Genomic DNA, 16771 nt, shown 5'->3' with positions numbered 1-16771 from the left:
CTGTAAAGTCACTGCAAACTGGGTAATATTATTTTTAAGGGGAATTAATCAACATTTAACTTAAGGGGAACATATAGCATTTTAAAATTAAACCAGAGATTTCAAATGTTTAGGAATTATAGAGAATACTGTGTCTATCTTAGCTTCCACAAGTACCTCTGAAAGAGCTACAACACTTTCCTGATCTAAGTGTTCCTCTAATTACATGAAACATTTGCGTATATGTACAAAGAGTTTTCTAAGTCAGTACAGTAGCGCAAGTAACACTGAGACTCACAGGAGGAACAAAACTGAGCTGCAGTTTACAATTCCATGCAGATGCAAAGTGCTTACCCAAGTTACTGTATGTAGCACTGCAGGCGCTCACATCAGAAGAATCAGACACTTCCTCCCTTTCCTCTTCCCCATGTGGTATTTCTGGAGGGGTCAGTGGACTGAGGGATGCATTACTGCCACTGTCCTGCTTCTCCAATGTAGATCTTGGAATCCGAGGGGACAGATTTTCCACGGTTTGCTCATCAGGCACCTGACTAAAAGAATAAAATTGGGTAAAAGGACATGATTCACTGCTTTTGCTGCTTAGGGTTCTGCCTAAGGTTCTGTGTTTTGCTACTTAGGATTCTACCAAACATTTAAGTGGAACTTTATCAATGCAAGTTCTTTATAGGGCTTAAGTCTTAACTTTAATAAACTGAATGGTCCACAGTATCCAACCAGCACTAACTAGTAAAAATTTAGCATGACATTATATAACTATAAGTTGGGTAAGGAAACACTGAAGGTTATGATACTACAATGACAACTGGTGGTATACCTTCCACTGGTGCAATACAAAATAATTATAGCTTTCCTAACAATTACTAAAAATGTGCCCTCTCTTAACCCCCCCTTCTGAACATATGCTGCTCTCTCTCCTATTGCCCCTCTATCTGTTACAAATTGCCCATTTGGCATGTAAAACGGTCAGTCACGATTAAAATAAAATACTCATCAGTAGTATTGCAATTTTCAACTACTCATGAAATGTTTACCTTTATTTGTGTTTACTGTCAATAATGCTAATGTAATTTTGCTTTACAATTTGATGTAATTGATAACGATAGCAACACAATACCTGTAAACATAAATGCCACTGTATTCTTCACTGCCAGGATCTGATTGTTGTTGTTATGGGTTTTTTGGGCTCTTTGGTCGTGTTCTGAAGGTTGTTCTTCCTGACGTTTTGCCAGTCTCTGTGGCCGGCATCTTCAGAGGACTGGAGTAGGAACTCTGTCCATGCTCTCTTCGTCATGCTCAAAGAGCCCGAAAAACCCACAACAACCATAAATGCCACTCTTGGAACCCTGGGCTTTTTGTTTCTATTATGCTGGAGGCCAGACTTTTCTTCTTTTATTTTCTCTCAATAGAGTAACTGGCAGTCCTACTACTCAAAAAGTTGAGAACTACTGCTTAAGGTATTCACAAAGGCTTTACTATGAAGAATGCACACCCTATCACTCAGAGAGGAATACTGTACTGAAACAGTTACAGATCCCAGCAAAGAAAAGTGCATTGACTACATTGGTCCTTCAGAGATGGTGACTGATTCAACCTAAATGCATTTAAAGTAACTGATTCCAACCACCAAGGGTAGCAATCTTTGAAAATGCTGTCCAACTGTAAAAACAGGTTCTTATAGATAGCTGGATGGTTTCATGTATTCAAAGAATGCAGTCGTATTGCTTTGCAAATCAGAGGTCAGCATGTGAGTGTTGGCATAAGACTGCAACCCAAACAAGGCAGAGCAAAGGACAAAATGCAGTGTCCAAGTAATTTGCAATTTAAGACCAGCAAGGCTCCCTTCATTTTCACATAGTGTAAAAACTCACATGTTCCATTTCACACTTTGGGGTGTTTAAATGCTGACATACAAATGACCCACATAAGCAAATTGAGACAAAAAGGTAAAGTTCATTTTTTCCTCATCTTACTGTTGGTAGTAATAATTATTTTCTCAACATGCAGCGGAACAGTGCAAAAACAAAATGCAGCCAAATAATGGGTTAGCCTAGATCACTTCACACATTAGGTTACATTCAAAAATCAAACCAGTGGGAAGTCGTAAATTCACTTTGGAAACCACAGGGAATGGAGGCTGACTTTATGTTTACCTCTTCCTTTCCCCTTATCACAAGGTATGCTCTCCAAAAGATAGCTGTTCTTTCAAAGCAACCGTCTTCTAACATTTGGGTGATTTTGAAACAAGAATTCTACATAGTTACAGAGTACAGTGTCTGAAAACCATTTTGTATTTCTCGGTTAAGTCCAGAATAGGCTCATTCTTAAGGCTCCACATGGTGAACCTCTTTTAGGTATATTTTAGAGAAATACGCTGCCAAAGTAAATCAACAACTGGGAGGAGGAGAGGAAAAAGGAGAAAAGAAAAGGAACTCACCCACTATACTCACTCACACAGTTCCCCATTAAAGACAATTCTCTCAGAGCCTTCTTGAACCTTTTAATCATGTCTCGAAACTCTGGTGAAGCATTTATTCCACTGGGGCCTGGTGAGCTACAAGTTGTGCAAAGCTGTGAGCAACAAAGCTTAGTCTGCAAGGAATGATATCACCTACTGCACCTTGATGTTTACCTCCAGGGGATTGTCTGGGGAATGTGCCAAGACACCTTACGAAAACTAGCGCAAGCAAACTTAAAGCCCTGCCCTCTTAACTCTCTCCTTACTTTGGCACATAGCACACAACTTACATTGTTCTAGAACTGTTTTATTTGGTCACTGCTATAGTTTAGTTAGATGACACAGCTTAAAAGAGCAGCTGCTATGTCATGGCCACAAAGAACATACAGTATATGGATGTATTTTTAAAATATGACTACACAAACAAAACAGGGTTGCTCATCTATTTTTAAATCAGACTTGGTGGACACAAGAATCATTTCCTTTTATTTCCACTCATTGTTTTTAAAAAAAGAAGAAGAAAGAAGACAAGTTCCGTTAAAGCAGTAGGTAAGACTTGTAGTTAATGAATAGTCTCTGAACATAGGGAGGCCAAATTTCTTTTCTATCCAGTTAAAGAAACTAATGCAGTAGGTGGTGGTGAAGCTGTCACCAGGAACATTCCTTATCCTGTATTTTTCACTCTGCTTGGAGGACTGGTAATTGTTCATTGCATGTGGATCACATGGATCATCTTATTGAAGAAGTGATACTGGCACACAAGTGCATGTGACCAAAAAGGAAATGAAGAAACTCACGATTTCCTACAAAATTTTGTGTCCCTCAGTTACCATTTAGCTCAGGATTCAGCTAAGATTATATCTGGGGCTCAACTCAGAAACATAAGCAATCAGGGTGTTAAATGGCAGCACCTACAAAAAAGACAAATGTGTGTACTGCCTTGTGGCGCAGTGGTTAAAACGCTGTACTGCAGCTAAAACTGTGCTCACGACCTGGGGTTCAAATCCCAGGTAGCCGGCTCAAAGTTGACTCAGCCTTCCATCCTTCCGAGGTCGGTAAAATGAGTACCCAGCTTGCTGGGGGGGCAATGTGTAGCCTGTATAATTAAAATTGTAAACCACTCGGAGAGTGCTTGTAGCGCTATGGGGCGGTATATAAGTCCAAAAATAAATAAATAAATAAATAAATAAATAAATAAATAAATAAATAAATAAATAAATAAATAAATCGTAGCCAGAGTTTGCACTGAATGTTTTCAGAGTTAAAATTATGAAGTCATGAAATGGAGTGCCATTGTATGAAATGGCTAGAAGGTCAGGTTTTCGAGTTCCTGCTCATCCATAAAGATTACTGGATGTACCTGAGCAGTCATCCATTCTCATCCTAACATGTCTTGTAGCACTCTTAATGAGAACAGGGATCATGGGGAAATGACCATGCATATTGGCCTTCCTCAGACAGTAAATATGAAAAATATGAAAAACAAACAGTTAAGGAACAGTGAACTAACATTTGATTTTCTAGCAACATACAACATATGTGGAATAGCGGTCTACAAAGATACACATATTCGCTCTCTAGCAGGTGCAAAAAACCCCATCCATACAAACTTAATGAGCTCACTGAAGCAAATAGATCTGCCAAAGGGATGAAGGACAATGTAATCTCATTTAAAGAAAAAGAAATGACTGCCAGTTACATTAGTGACACATGGGGAATGTTTTCACTAAATGCAGCGAATGTCTCTATGTACCAAACTCAAATCAATGGCAATGTCCTCTGAATGAGGTATCAGGAAAAAAACAATGATAAAGTCTCAGGAACTATCTTGTTCATTTACTGTCCATAGGCATCCACTAAGAATACATCTATGGCATGACTGGTGTTAAAAATTGTGTTAAAATGAGGCTAGAATTTCAAATTGGAAAAGTTTTACATGGCCTCTATTTTAACTAGGTCTTTCGTAAATCTTTCAGTGGCTAAGATATAGAGGAACAGAATCCATTTGTGTGTGGAAATATAAGCACAAGCAGCTGGCAGATTTGGAAATTGCTAAACTTATTGCCTTCAGCTGCAGCAGCCAAGAGATGAGATGTGAGAAAAGCAGGCCATGAATTTTGACACATATTTCTGTACAACATTTTAAAACACATTTACTTGATAGTGTAAAATCCTATCCCTCAAAATCCTTCCATCACTGCCAGGAGCTTTCTGAAGTTATCTACCATGTTAAAGCACCTGTAGATGTAAGGAAAATGTTTGTATACAAAAAGTAATTTTTCTGGCCCTCAGACATTACCCTCTGAATGGCAGAGCTGGAAAAGAGGCTATTAATCATTTGGGTCCAGCCCATCAAGGAGGCACAGGGGGGAACCGAACTCCCAGAAATGTTTCCTCCTCCCACTCTGAAGATCTCAATCCTATGCTAAGGGCAGACCATTGCTTATTCTCTGATTGGTGGTGGCAGCTCCTTCACCTCTTAATGGGGCTGCAACTGGGATGTTGCACCAGAGGATCAAAATCAGATGGCCCATTCTGTCCTCCGGAAGTCCAAAACTGGCCCGGCAGCCTGGTCCACTGCCACAGGAAAAAAACAGCAATTGACTGGACTATTGGGGTTAATATTGACTTTGGGTAGGTGACGTTGCCATCCAAGGGAAAAACATATGAAAGGGTTGGGCCGCCAGACTCTGCTGATGCAGCAGATGGCAGGTCTACTCAGGAGTCAGTAGACCTGGCCTCTTGCCCAGATGGGGCTGGCCTAGCTGGACTGTGTGGGTGGACCAAGCTTCCTCTACAGAAGGAATGGTCTACCTGAGGCTTGGAAGATGTGGCTAGATAGTGGAGAATGTCAGTTTATTAATACATACGGTATGAACAACTCTCTCTCGAAATCACTTTTGTTTCTGTAATTCTGATAGAGTTTCTGCCTCCCTGTGAAGGAGGGAAGATGCCCCGCCTTCCCCAACTGGTCCACGGTGTTTAAAACGTTGGGGACGACTGCTATAGATCACAGAGTCCAGCCGTTGTCAAGGAAGCACAGTGGGGAACCAAGCTCCCAACCTCTGGCTCCGCAGCCAGGTGCCTAAGCCACTGAGCTATCTAGCAGTTCCTCATATCATTTCACATTGTGCAAGTAAAGATTTTCACCACTGTTCTTACATGCAAAGTTGACAATGAGTAAAGGCTGCATACCTTGAATCTTAGAAGAACTGAGCAAAAGACTGACATTGACAAATTACAGAACCTTGTTGGACTAATCACGTAAAAATACCCAGCTCCATTTGTTTGTGGGAAGTGACATTCATTTAATGGAAGACACTGTCTCATGTTAAGGAATTTGCAAAGATATTCATTGCTTTAGAGAGAGATGGACAAGCAACTGGAAAAACCTGCAGAACAAATCAAACATATACCCAATTCTGGGTTAGCTTGTAACAAAAGCCTGAGGCTCTTTATGAATTACTCAATATCACACATAGCAAAAGCACTCTGGAAGTTGAGTCATGGCAACTGGACTTCTTTCTTATTAGGTTGAAACATTTTGCTAGTCATCCAAGTAGCTTCTTCAGTCTGAGGAGAGTTGGTAGGTCCATTTTGGACAGAGGGGTCAGGGAGGCCATACATGTGCATATAGTAAATCCCTCACTCAACAGGGGCGGAGGTCTTAGATACAATCTGTCTCCTATTTATCATGCTGCCCTTTTATCGGTCCTCAGGAAGATTGGGACCACACACAACAGAAAGATCACTGTTACTCGTTAACAACCCATGACAATGGAGAAAGACTGCAGAAGTGGGAATTTCACTCAGCCCCAGTCCTTTGTCCTTCTAACAAGCCTATTCAGACCTTAGATTTAGATTAGGCATCCTTCAGTCTCAAGAGACTATGGTAACGTGCTCTGTATGGAGGACTTGAAACAGCATCTAGTGTGGCTGAGAAGGCCAATTCGAGAGTGACCATCCCTTTCACACTGAAGACAAGTACAATCTGTTCACTGTCCAGCTCTCTGATTTTGGGTCTGCCTCTTTGTCTTGGCCTGCTGGACAAGGGTCTCTTCAAATTGGGAGAGGCCATTTAGACAGGGGGAAGCGAAACCAACAGGGAGGATATATCAGGGATCGCCTACCAACTCTCCTCAGACTGAAGAAGCTACTTGGATGAGTAGCAAAATGTTTCAACCTAATAAGAAAAAAGTCCAGTTGCCATGACTCAACTTCCAGATAACCTCACCTGGATGACCGAGAATCTTCACAGATAACAAAGGCACATTTCTAGCCCCAAAATTATGTATTTTGGAGAGATAATGCCATAAAGGCGGAGACATTGTGGTCCACCAGATGCTTCTGGAGTGCAATTCACGTTAGGCCTTGGCAGCATAACTAGCAAGAAGGGATGGTGGGAGGTGCAGTCCAACATTTCAAAGGACACATACTTCCCATCCTTGCTAGAAAGACCAAAAAGTGATGAGTGAAAACGAGTGTGTGATGAACAGACGTAAAAGATGGTATTGGACTAAAGGTGTGTGTGCTCAATGAAGCTTACAGGGTGGCTTTTGGGAAGTCCCTATCCCAGTTTTATTTAACTTACACAGCTAATACTAGGACAGGATAAACCTTCGCAGAACAATTTTATCTCCTTGAAGAAGGTTAGGCTGTGTGTGCAATATAATAGCATTCTACATGTACACAAGCCCATTCTTCTTAGTCAGAACAGACAAGAGAGCTATTGTGAAGTTTAGCACACCCCTGGCCTTTCAACTGGAAGAGAGCTCTTATATAGTATCTAGGAAGAAGATTCTGAGGATAAAATGAAGGTCACCATAATAAGAATAAGCAGTGGGCCAATCCTTTCCCTCTGACCTCTTTTCGAGTCTATCAGAGATCCATATATTAGACATCACCTGGTGATTGCCCAACTGCTGCTCATCTGGCCTTCTAGGTTTCTTCTGCCCTCTTACCAGATTCATTCAAGTTGCTTACAGTTTAACTTACTAAGGGAACATAATAGCCATGGTTAAATGACATGATAAGCTAGGGAGATGCGGGAACCTGGATCATCGTTACAAGCAGCATGCTGAGACATGCTGCCCAACAGCTTCCACACATAGAGGTAACAGCTCAACAAACAAAAGGACTTTGCACTGGATTATCTAGTATATTGTTCAAATACAGGTGACTTCCCTTTTTTGGCCCATTTATTTTCTATCTGAAATAACAGCTCACATTTGATGATAAAAGAGACCCGTCAGCTGTTCCTACTGTAAACAGAATTTATTTTAGTTTCTATATATCTACTATATACCTATCCACACTTCTCTTTGTCTAGTACCCAAGACAGCTCACGATATAGCTAGAAAATAGTAATACTAGAACATAGCAAGTTACAAATATTAAAATATTGTTCAACCCGTTATAGTATTAAACTGCAATTGACATTAAAACACTTTAAGACATCTTTATTAAAATACTAATACTACAATGTATTCGCGAAGGCTTCACCTCTCCAAGTTCCTTATGTTGTGCTAGTTGAATCAGGATCAGCTCAGCAATATGCATGAGAATATTGGTTGTTTACAAGCTGGGTCTTCTGATGTCTTGTTAGTGTTTTTGCATATCAGGAGCATCTCCCACCACCCAATGAATAGAAACAGACATAAGCTCATCTCCACAGAAAACCCTTTTGTAAACCAGACCCATGCATTTTTATTAGAAAGTGCCACTATGGTCAATAAAGTTTATTCCCAAATATACTTGCCTAGCTCTGCACCCTTAAGCCAAAACTTTATGTACACTAGATAGGGAATAAGCCTCACTGAACTTAATAATCCCAAGTAAATGTGCATAAAATTGATCTGACAGTTCTTTGGGGGCTTAGGAGGAGGATATCAAACATTTCTGCATTCGTCACCCCAGGCAGTGCCTTGTCTCTCTCACTGAAGGGTTTCCTTTCACTCCTCATCGGTAAGAAGTCTCATTAATTTGGTAGAAGACCTCTGAGGTTCTGACTGTAGAAAGAAAATCTTTGAAGTTGTAGGACTCTGAGCCATGATATCCAAAGAAAAGCACTATGGAAGGAATGATCTTCATGTGTTGATTGTAAATTACTAATTAACTCTTTGAGTGCAGACTTCTAAGGAAAAAAATAAAAAGCCAACAGCTAAAATAGACAGTTGTATGGCTTCTGGTCAAAGTTATTCAACTACAGTACAGATGTTTCTTCCTTAATCTGACATATTCTGCAGGTGTTCCAGACATGATGAAATGGTGTTTCTAGAGATGTCACAAACATAACTTTGAATATCTGTAGCCCACTGTTATCATTCACTACCACCTTTCCTAATCTAACACACTGCAGGAGGAAAAAATAAACAAAAATCTTAGTTTTTTGTGCTGATATGCCTTCAGGACCCCCATCAATCTGACATTTCATAACCTTATCTTACTTTATTTCTAGGCCATCAATTTGATTTCTCAGTGAACATTATGGTGCTGGGCATTCTCAGACAAATGTCATGTTCATTGATAGTTATCTTCATCCTTTTATGTTTCATAGCAAGTCTTCAAAGTGAAAAGTTTCATTTTTTTCATATTCCAAAAGTATACCACAAATTCACACTAATTCAAATGCTAGTTTGCTAGCACTTTCAGAATCATTTGGAATTCAACCTTAGTCTCATGTATACATATGTGTGCATGCATGCACACATGTGTATAGAGACACATAGACAGCAATTGCCTCACAAGTATTCAAAATGTAACAGAACTGCAAAATTGTTAGAGAATATAGATTATTTAGATTTCACAAAATTTTCATCTTTTCCCTCCCGCTTAGGTGGCAATAAATACAAAGGATAAAAATATTCTGAGAAACTTAAGTATAATAAGAATAGCACCAGCAGGTTAACATGAAGCTATTGGGGAAAACACAATATCACCTTTTAACTATAATATTTCTATCACATTGTTCAATTCTGATTCTATTGCACAGAACTTTTAACATAATTTCTAGATCTAGATAGATGTTAGAGCACAGTGTACAGCTACAATACTATAAACATTTTGGGCGGTAGTTAGCTGTGTCATGTTCAGTAGAATTTAATATTAAAAATGCATAAAATGGGTTTTCAATTATCTCAGACACAGGTTTTACAATATTTCGTGAAATATATCTTAACCACATATCTATGAAGAATGTATTGGCGTATTTCTTTTTGAACACTGCATGCCCATTCCCATGTTTGGTGTCATTACTAGTTTTGCTGTAAGCAGTCTGTGTTTTGGAGTTAAAAATGAATGTTTCAAACTGCTTCCGGGTAAGTAGTAGCATGTCTGATATGAGAAGGGAGAACAATGTTTTGCAGTTCTAGGAGTCCCTCTGCTTTTTGCTTTCCAGGTACCGAAGGAACGGGATTGCAGCTTTAAGCAGCAAGCCAGTACAATGGATGGACAACTTCTGATCCTCCAGATATTGTTCGAATTCCACACTCTTTCTGGCTATAGTTGATGGGAATTGTAGTCCAATGACCTCTGAAAGGCTACACTCTTGTACTAAATGTTACAGATCCTGCAGTCTTCTCAAAATCAATCTGAGAACTGTGGAAATACGTTGCTTCAACAGATAAAATACAGATTTTTGGGTAATCAGTGTTTGCCTATCCACTGAACTTAAAACACCATATCCCACTTAGCGCATCTAAGTTCTATTTCTATACATTTAAAAAATGTATAGGAAATGTATAACAGAACAATAAATTAAGGATTTATATTATTTTACCTGAGCATTTCTCCAAGAACTTCAGACGGTGATGAATGACTCTTCAGGTTTTCTTCTGACATCTCTGGAGACCTCTCTCTCTCTTCTCTCTCTCTCGGCAAAACTTCAACTATTGACTCTTCCTCGGTCTTGTTTTTATTAGACTTTGCCTCCATCTTTGCTTGTTCACATTTAAACATAAAAACAATAGAGGGTTTCTCACTGGAATCAGTTTTGGACTCACTGAACCAATTATGACGTTGAATAGGAGGAGGTGGAAGCATATGAATCACAGTCCCATCAAGACCCACCAATTTCCCCTTTTCTTTTTCTCGGTCCTCCTCCTCTTCAGTCTTCCTGCGACGAAAGAAGCTCTTAAATGATATCCAGCGTTTGGGCTTTGCATCAACAGCTCGTCTACCTTCTGAATGCAAAACGGATTCAGCATCTGTTGATCTGACAGGGCTCACTGGCTTGGTCCAGTTGCTGAAATGTCTTTGCAACACTTTGCTGGCATGATAAGGGGAAGACGTAGAACGAGGTGGAGGAAATGGGGGAGCTTGCTCAGTTTGGGGACTTGTGGCGTTCTGGGAAAGTGCCACTGACTTTGATGATGAGGTGGCTGGTGATTTTGGTGTGATGTCCTTTGGCCCAGTTTCTGGGACTGCCTCAGCATCAGAGCTGGACTGTGTTGTAAAGAGAGATTTGGGTCGCACTGGGGTGCTTTTATCTTGGTCTGCATCAGGGGGCAGAGAATATAGTTCTTCAACACTGCAGGACTTGGGCCCACTCTGTGATACTTCTGGGGGAGACCGTGGAGGCTGGATAGAAGCTACAATCTGAGATAGCACTGTACAGGCATTTTCTCGATTGCCACTAGATGTCATTTGTGTGTCTTCTATTTTGGCTACTGGAGCTTGAAAGACTCTTTGTATTTTTGTTGGGGAGATGTGGCCAGAGTTTTTAGGTGAAGTCTGACCTTTACCAAGACAGCTGTTGAATTCCTGAACCTTTTGAGCTACAGAACCCAATCTCCTCTCAGTGCTATTCGCCAACCCTTTAGCTTGTTCAGCAGATTTGCTAGCTGTATTTTCTGATACCGCACTTTCTGTTTCTATTTCTTCATATGTGTGGCTGATAACACTTGCAGTTTTATTATTAACAGACAGTTCTCCACTAGTTCCTAGAAAACTTTTATAAATAGCTAAATTGTCATAAGCATTTGGATTTATTACAATAGGAACTTTAATTGCATTCTTGGAACTCCTAGCATAAGTTGGTTCATCATGAATAATAATTGGGAAGGGTGGCATGCCAGCATTATTGTAACTATTAAATTTTATTTCAGACAAGTTAGGAGACTTAACAGGGATGGTTTTTGCAGAAATATTTGTTGATGTAGGTGAAGTAGGGGCAGATTTATGGATGTTTTTCCGTAGAGGTATGGAGGGTCCTGGCACGTTGGTGACGAGTTCCACTTTAGGAATCTTTTGCCGGGGGCTTGTGCTGGAAGTCCAAACCTCCTGGTACCTGGCTGCACTAGATTTTTTAAGATGGCTATTTATTTGCCCAGATGATACAGAATTAGAAGTAGCATTTGTATTTAGGTTGTCAGGTGAATTTGGATTGGACAGCCCATTTTCTGTGTCTAAACTTCTTCCTTGATTCCCTACACATTCATGGGTCATGACTGCTGATACATCTACTATGGTGTATGGCTTGCAGATGGGCTGTTCCATATTTACTACTCTGTAAGGTTTCGCTTGTTCTTCCATTTGGACCAAATTTGTAGCTGCTGCTGCTGCTGCTGCTGCTGGAGCTGACAGACCTGAAGGGCTGTGGCATTCTTGCTTATCACTCTGAACAGCAATCTTGACATCTTTCTCTTCTAGTCTAAGGGCAAGCACAGCCTTGTGCGTCTCCAAGGTTTTGTTAGCATTTTGAGGGCTTTTACTCGCCACGACTAGTTGCTGATCATCACAAAAAATTTTATTTTCTTCTTCAAATACCTTGGTATCTTTAGGAGTGCTAGGAGATAATCCACCATTGCAGAACCTTTGAGAAGAACTGCTGGCTGTCCCAGAGCGAGACTCTTCAGTTAGAGAAGAGTCAGGAGACATGGAATCAGATGAGGCCATGCTTTGCATGCTTTCTTGCCCATAAAGGACCACAGGATCATCTCCATACCCATTCAAAATTTCATCATAGCTATCATCGTAGTCGACTGCACAAAACCTCTGAAGAGACTTGTTCCTTATAGGAACAGTATTCCATTTTTTGTCAACACAAAATCGGACAGGTGATAGTGTATTAGCCCTGAAATTAGCAAAGCGTGGTTGTCCCCTCATACGAATTTCCATTGCTAACAGTTCTTCATCACTTTCATCCCAGCTCTCATGGTCTTCATGGACACTGCTAAAGAAAGTATCATCCTCACTCTCATCTCCACTGGAGAATTCTGGATAACAGAAACGTCCACCTTCGTTACTTATGACATCAGTGCTTCCACTCAGAACAACATGCTTATTTTGACAGTCTTTCATTCCGCCTGTCATACAACTTGGAGGAACTTTTCTTTCTAATGATTTTTTATAACAATTGCTTATTCTTCCCAAGAATGCTTCCCTTGAATTTATTTCATTTCCTATTAGAGGTGAGGGAGTATCTAATCCTGCAATTTCCTTTAATACTTCTGTCAGTCCATTATTGTTGTTTGGAGCTTTACTTACATCATCGTTATTCCCAAAAGGCCTACGAGCATGGCTATAACCTTCAATTTCTTCTTCACTATTATTGTTATTATTCAGTGGCTTTTTGTTTGAGACAGTTCTGCTTTGGTTCCAGCCTACAAAAACTGGCCTGTTCTCACAAAGATCTTGTGAGCTGACCTGACCACATACACCCTGTCCATCTACTGTCATCATGGTGGGCTTCACAGCTATTGTGGGTTTCTTTGCCACAGGAGGTCGAAAATTTCCTGTGTTTCTAATACGTTGGCTGTTGCTGTGGGTTGCATTGGTTTTTAGATTTGCATTTGAAACTGGAGTTTTATCAGAGGCTGGAGGCAGATGGTGCAGGTTTTTTGATTTGAAGCAATTTTTACATTCACCAGGTTTCCAGACATGTTCAGTGAAGGCATTACAAGCAGACATTTTCCCAGGGCTAACCACGTGATGCTTAGATGTGTTGTTCAGTACATTCTAAGATTATACATTTGTTATCAATCTTCTCCTTTATCTTGCAGGCATATTCAAACCATTTCCATCCTAAAAAAAGAGAAGAAAATTGATAAGAAACAGTCATGAATGAGATGTGAAGGCACACACAAAGCAGTTAATCATTTTAACCTCCTAAGATAGGAACTTCCTGATTTCTGCTGACTCCCTAAAATATTTTTTCAGCTTTCCTTATCTTGAAGTTCATAAATGCCCCCCACCCAAGGCACTGAGATTCACAGTATTATTTTAAAACACAGTCTGTTACCCCATTGCTCCCTCCATGCTGCATCTTAATACAGGCTCAGTTCAGAAATTATGTCTTGTTGATGGATCTGTGTTGTGTATTTTGAATGCAACTACACAAACTACACAAAGGCTGCTGCAAGTTTTCAAGACTAATATGAGGAACTGATATGGTGTTAATGATTTTTAGCAAAGCCAGTACAACCTCTCATTTGTTTGGTCTACAGTGACATTCTTAAAAGTTATGGATGACACCAGGAGATGCTCACACAAATGTGTATCAAATGAAATAGTCTTTCCAAGCAGTTGTGTTTCAAGTGTTTATCCATACAGTAACTTGCCTTAGTCAATAAGGTATATAAAATTATCTGCTATCTATCTTTAAAATAACAAAACCCAAAGGTGAAGAATATCAGCATGTACACTTTTAGAATTCATCCTTAACTCTGAATGATTTTGAATGAACACATTTTAGTGAAAAAGCACACAGCATAAAAAAGTTCAACTATGTAAAAGACTGTTTTGATGTTGATTTAGTGACTTCCGTCACTATCACTATCATGGAATACATCTATAGTCAGTCTTGATTGGCAACTGTAGTACTAGTTTTATTTTTATGAAATGCAACCATATTTTCTTTCTACAATACAAGGATAGTTGGCCTTTATCACAACATAGTATGCAGCAAGTATAAATAATGAAACTAGATTCCCATTTGTTAATTTTACAAGTGCTAGATTGTTTTATAGCAAGTGATACTGTTCATTGTAAGAGAAAATATGCAAACTCTCCAACTAAACACCAGATGGAGCTGCAGTACAATTGGAACATATATTTACCAAAGCCAGGAAACTTTTCCAATTTTATCATAGTACTGTACAGTGTATTGAAATCTTCACTCACTGCCAAAGCATTCATTACAAAGCTTTCTTAGTGTAAATGTCCCCTTTGGGTTGTTACAGAAGTAACAGCATTGCATAAACACTACAAAACATGAACGTTTATTATGTCACAATTTTGTATGCTTTGTGTCAACATTTGTACTGTATTTAAGAAATTGTGTCTTAAAATATTTAAGATAATGAAGAGAATGAAAGAAATATGAATCAGTCTTTCAAGACAATATTAATTCTTTAAAGTACTGTATTGAATGTGAACAAAAATGGTTTTCTTTAAACATGCGCTAGCATCACCAGGCAAGAATCACACATCAAAATGTTTTTAATCACTAATGGCCTATATTATAATTTTTATTGCCATGGTAAGGAAGTTCTTGAATCACTATTTTCTCCTATTATGGATGAATCATGCTCTCCATGCACTTAGAAAAAGGCGTTAATCTTTTTATTTAGGTCTAGCCTATCTCAAGATACTCACGCATACAACTTTATATTATGTGGAGGAAGACTAAGGAAGTAAGGAAGTGAAGAGGAAGAATCCAAAATCAGAACTATTGGGGCTTAAATTCATGCAGTGAGTGCCCTACTTTCAAAAAAGTACTGCAAAAACATTTTAGTGCTTCCATTTTGTAACCATCAGATGCTTATCTGTATAAAGAGGACAGATGTGATTATAATAACCTCAGGACTATGCAGAAAAGCAAGATAAATCTGAACTGACATGCCAGTTATGAGCATTTTCTTTTGATCACATAGTCCTGTTGCTAAAATGTTTATACCAGCTACAGCAATAAACAGACACATGCTACAAGCAGAAATGGAAGCAAATTCTGCCTCCCTGAAAATACTTTTCAACTAGAAAAAAAGTCTCACATGCTCATAGAATGCAGTCCATTCTACTCATGACACATTGTTCCTGGGTATAAATCATGAGACTAGACTTGCTGAGAACTTCTGCTAAAATATTCTATAGTTAGATCAGTGAAAAGTTGCTGAGCTACCACTGTAAATACAATATTTGACAACATCAGCCCATGAAAATGTAGACTTCTAAGATGCAAGTGGGGTATACATTTGGATACAAAAAGTGTCTGTTTTATTTAGCTGGGGGGGAAGCAAATCATGTTGACATTTTAACTTTTCTTTGTTAACAAAGTTATCCAGGCACAGGCTAGGAAAAACAACATCCTCACTGTAACTAGTACTGTACAGACATGTGTATGCATACAGACATACACATATACACCATGTGAAATCTTCACCTGTTTACAAGCGTTTTCTTACATTCAGTTCTCTTGTTATTAGCAGTCTAGTCTAATGAAAGAATACACAGTTTCCTCCCCCTTTCCCCTATGTATTACAGGCAGTATTTTCTTTTGTCCTAAATTTCAGGCTGGCAGGTTCCTTTCAGAGGCATGCTGGCAGAATCACAATAAAGACCTCCTAGAATAATACTTTATACTAACATAATCCAGTTAAAAGGAACTTAATTGGTGTGCACTATTCCCTGCAATTTCAGACTCTAAAAATGAATACTCACGGTAAGTACCAGATGGTGACATGCACTAATTAATCAGACCAGCTCCATGAATGAGCCTATTAAAATGAATGCACCTATTAGACATGTGTTTTCTATGCTCTCCATTGCAAAAGCTTCCTTTTAAATGAATGCTTTATTCATTTAGTGAGCAATATAGACAAGTATATGCCAGTGCAATGGCATCAGCCCATCATCTGCCTTTATATCAATAGGTACTTCATGCCAAAAACTTAATTTTTTCCCTTCATCTGAGCACACCGTATGCTTTTACCTTCACCTGTCTGGGAGAAGCTTCCTTGTATCAGTGTACTACAGAATCCTCTGCAGGTACCAGACTTAATTCCTGATGGCTCTCTGTAGAGCTAACTAATCAATATTCACAATAGGAGGCTCTTGTAAGAGTACTGCCTTTCATCAGCATTCCTAGCACAAAGGGAAGCCAAGCTATGTTTCATCACAGCACAGAAATACTGTATCATGAAATAACTCATTAAGATTTGCCCCCTTGCATTCGAGAAAAGCAAAAGCCATTAGTATTTTTTAAAAAGCCTCAATTTAAACAGTGCATAAACATTAACATTAACAACTGCTGCAGCAGCAGCTTATCTTAATGTCTAATTCATACCTCATGCCTTTCATCACATGATACACTTCAGTGCT

General features: G+C 39.2%; 1 protein-coding gene across 15 annotated transcripts in view; it reads right to left on the bottom strand.

Moving 5' to 3' along the window:
- The window catches only part of PEAK1 (pseudopodium enriched atypical kinase 1), a 60542-nt gene that overhangs the window by 9305 nt on the left and 34466 nt on the right, over positions 1-16771 (bottom strand). For 12 of the 15 annotated variants that reach the window (XM_072981692.2, XM_072981690.2, XM_072981691.2 and 9 more), the window contains 3 exons: positions 10233-13477; positions 2435-2551; positions 334-530 (listed from right to left, as the gene is read on the bottom strand). In XM_072981692.2, the coding sequence (XP_072837793.2) occupies positions 334-530; positions 2435-2551; positions 10233-13363 (3445 nt within the window). In that variant the 5' untranslated portion in view covers positions 13364-13477. Of the gene's footprint in view, positions 1-333; positions 531-2434; positions 2552-10232; positions 13478-16116; positions 16168-16771 lie in introns of those variants that run through there. The other 3 variants (XR_013538938.1, XR_012081519.2, XM_072981695.2) reach the window with 2 other exon arrangements.

Source organism: Pogona vitticeps, chromosome 12 (assembly GCF_051106095.1).
Source record: "Pogona vitticeps strain Pit_001003342236 chromosome 12, PviZW2.1, whole genome shotgun sequence".
Taxonomy (NCBI): Eukaryota; Metazoa; Chordata; class Lepidosauria; order Squamata; family Agamidae; genus Pogona; species Pogona vitticeps.
Note: the sequence above shows the minus strand (reverse complement) of the source record. Positions and strands in the feature narration are given on the sequence as shown.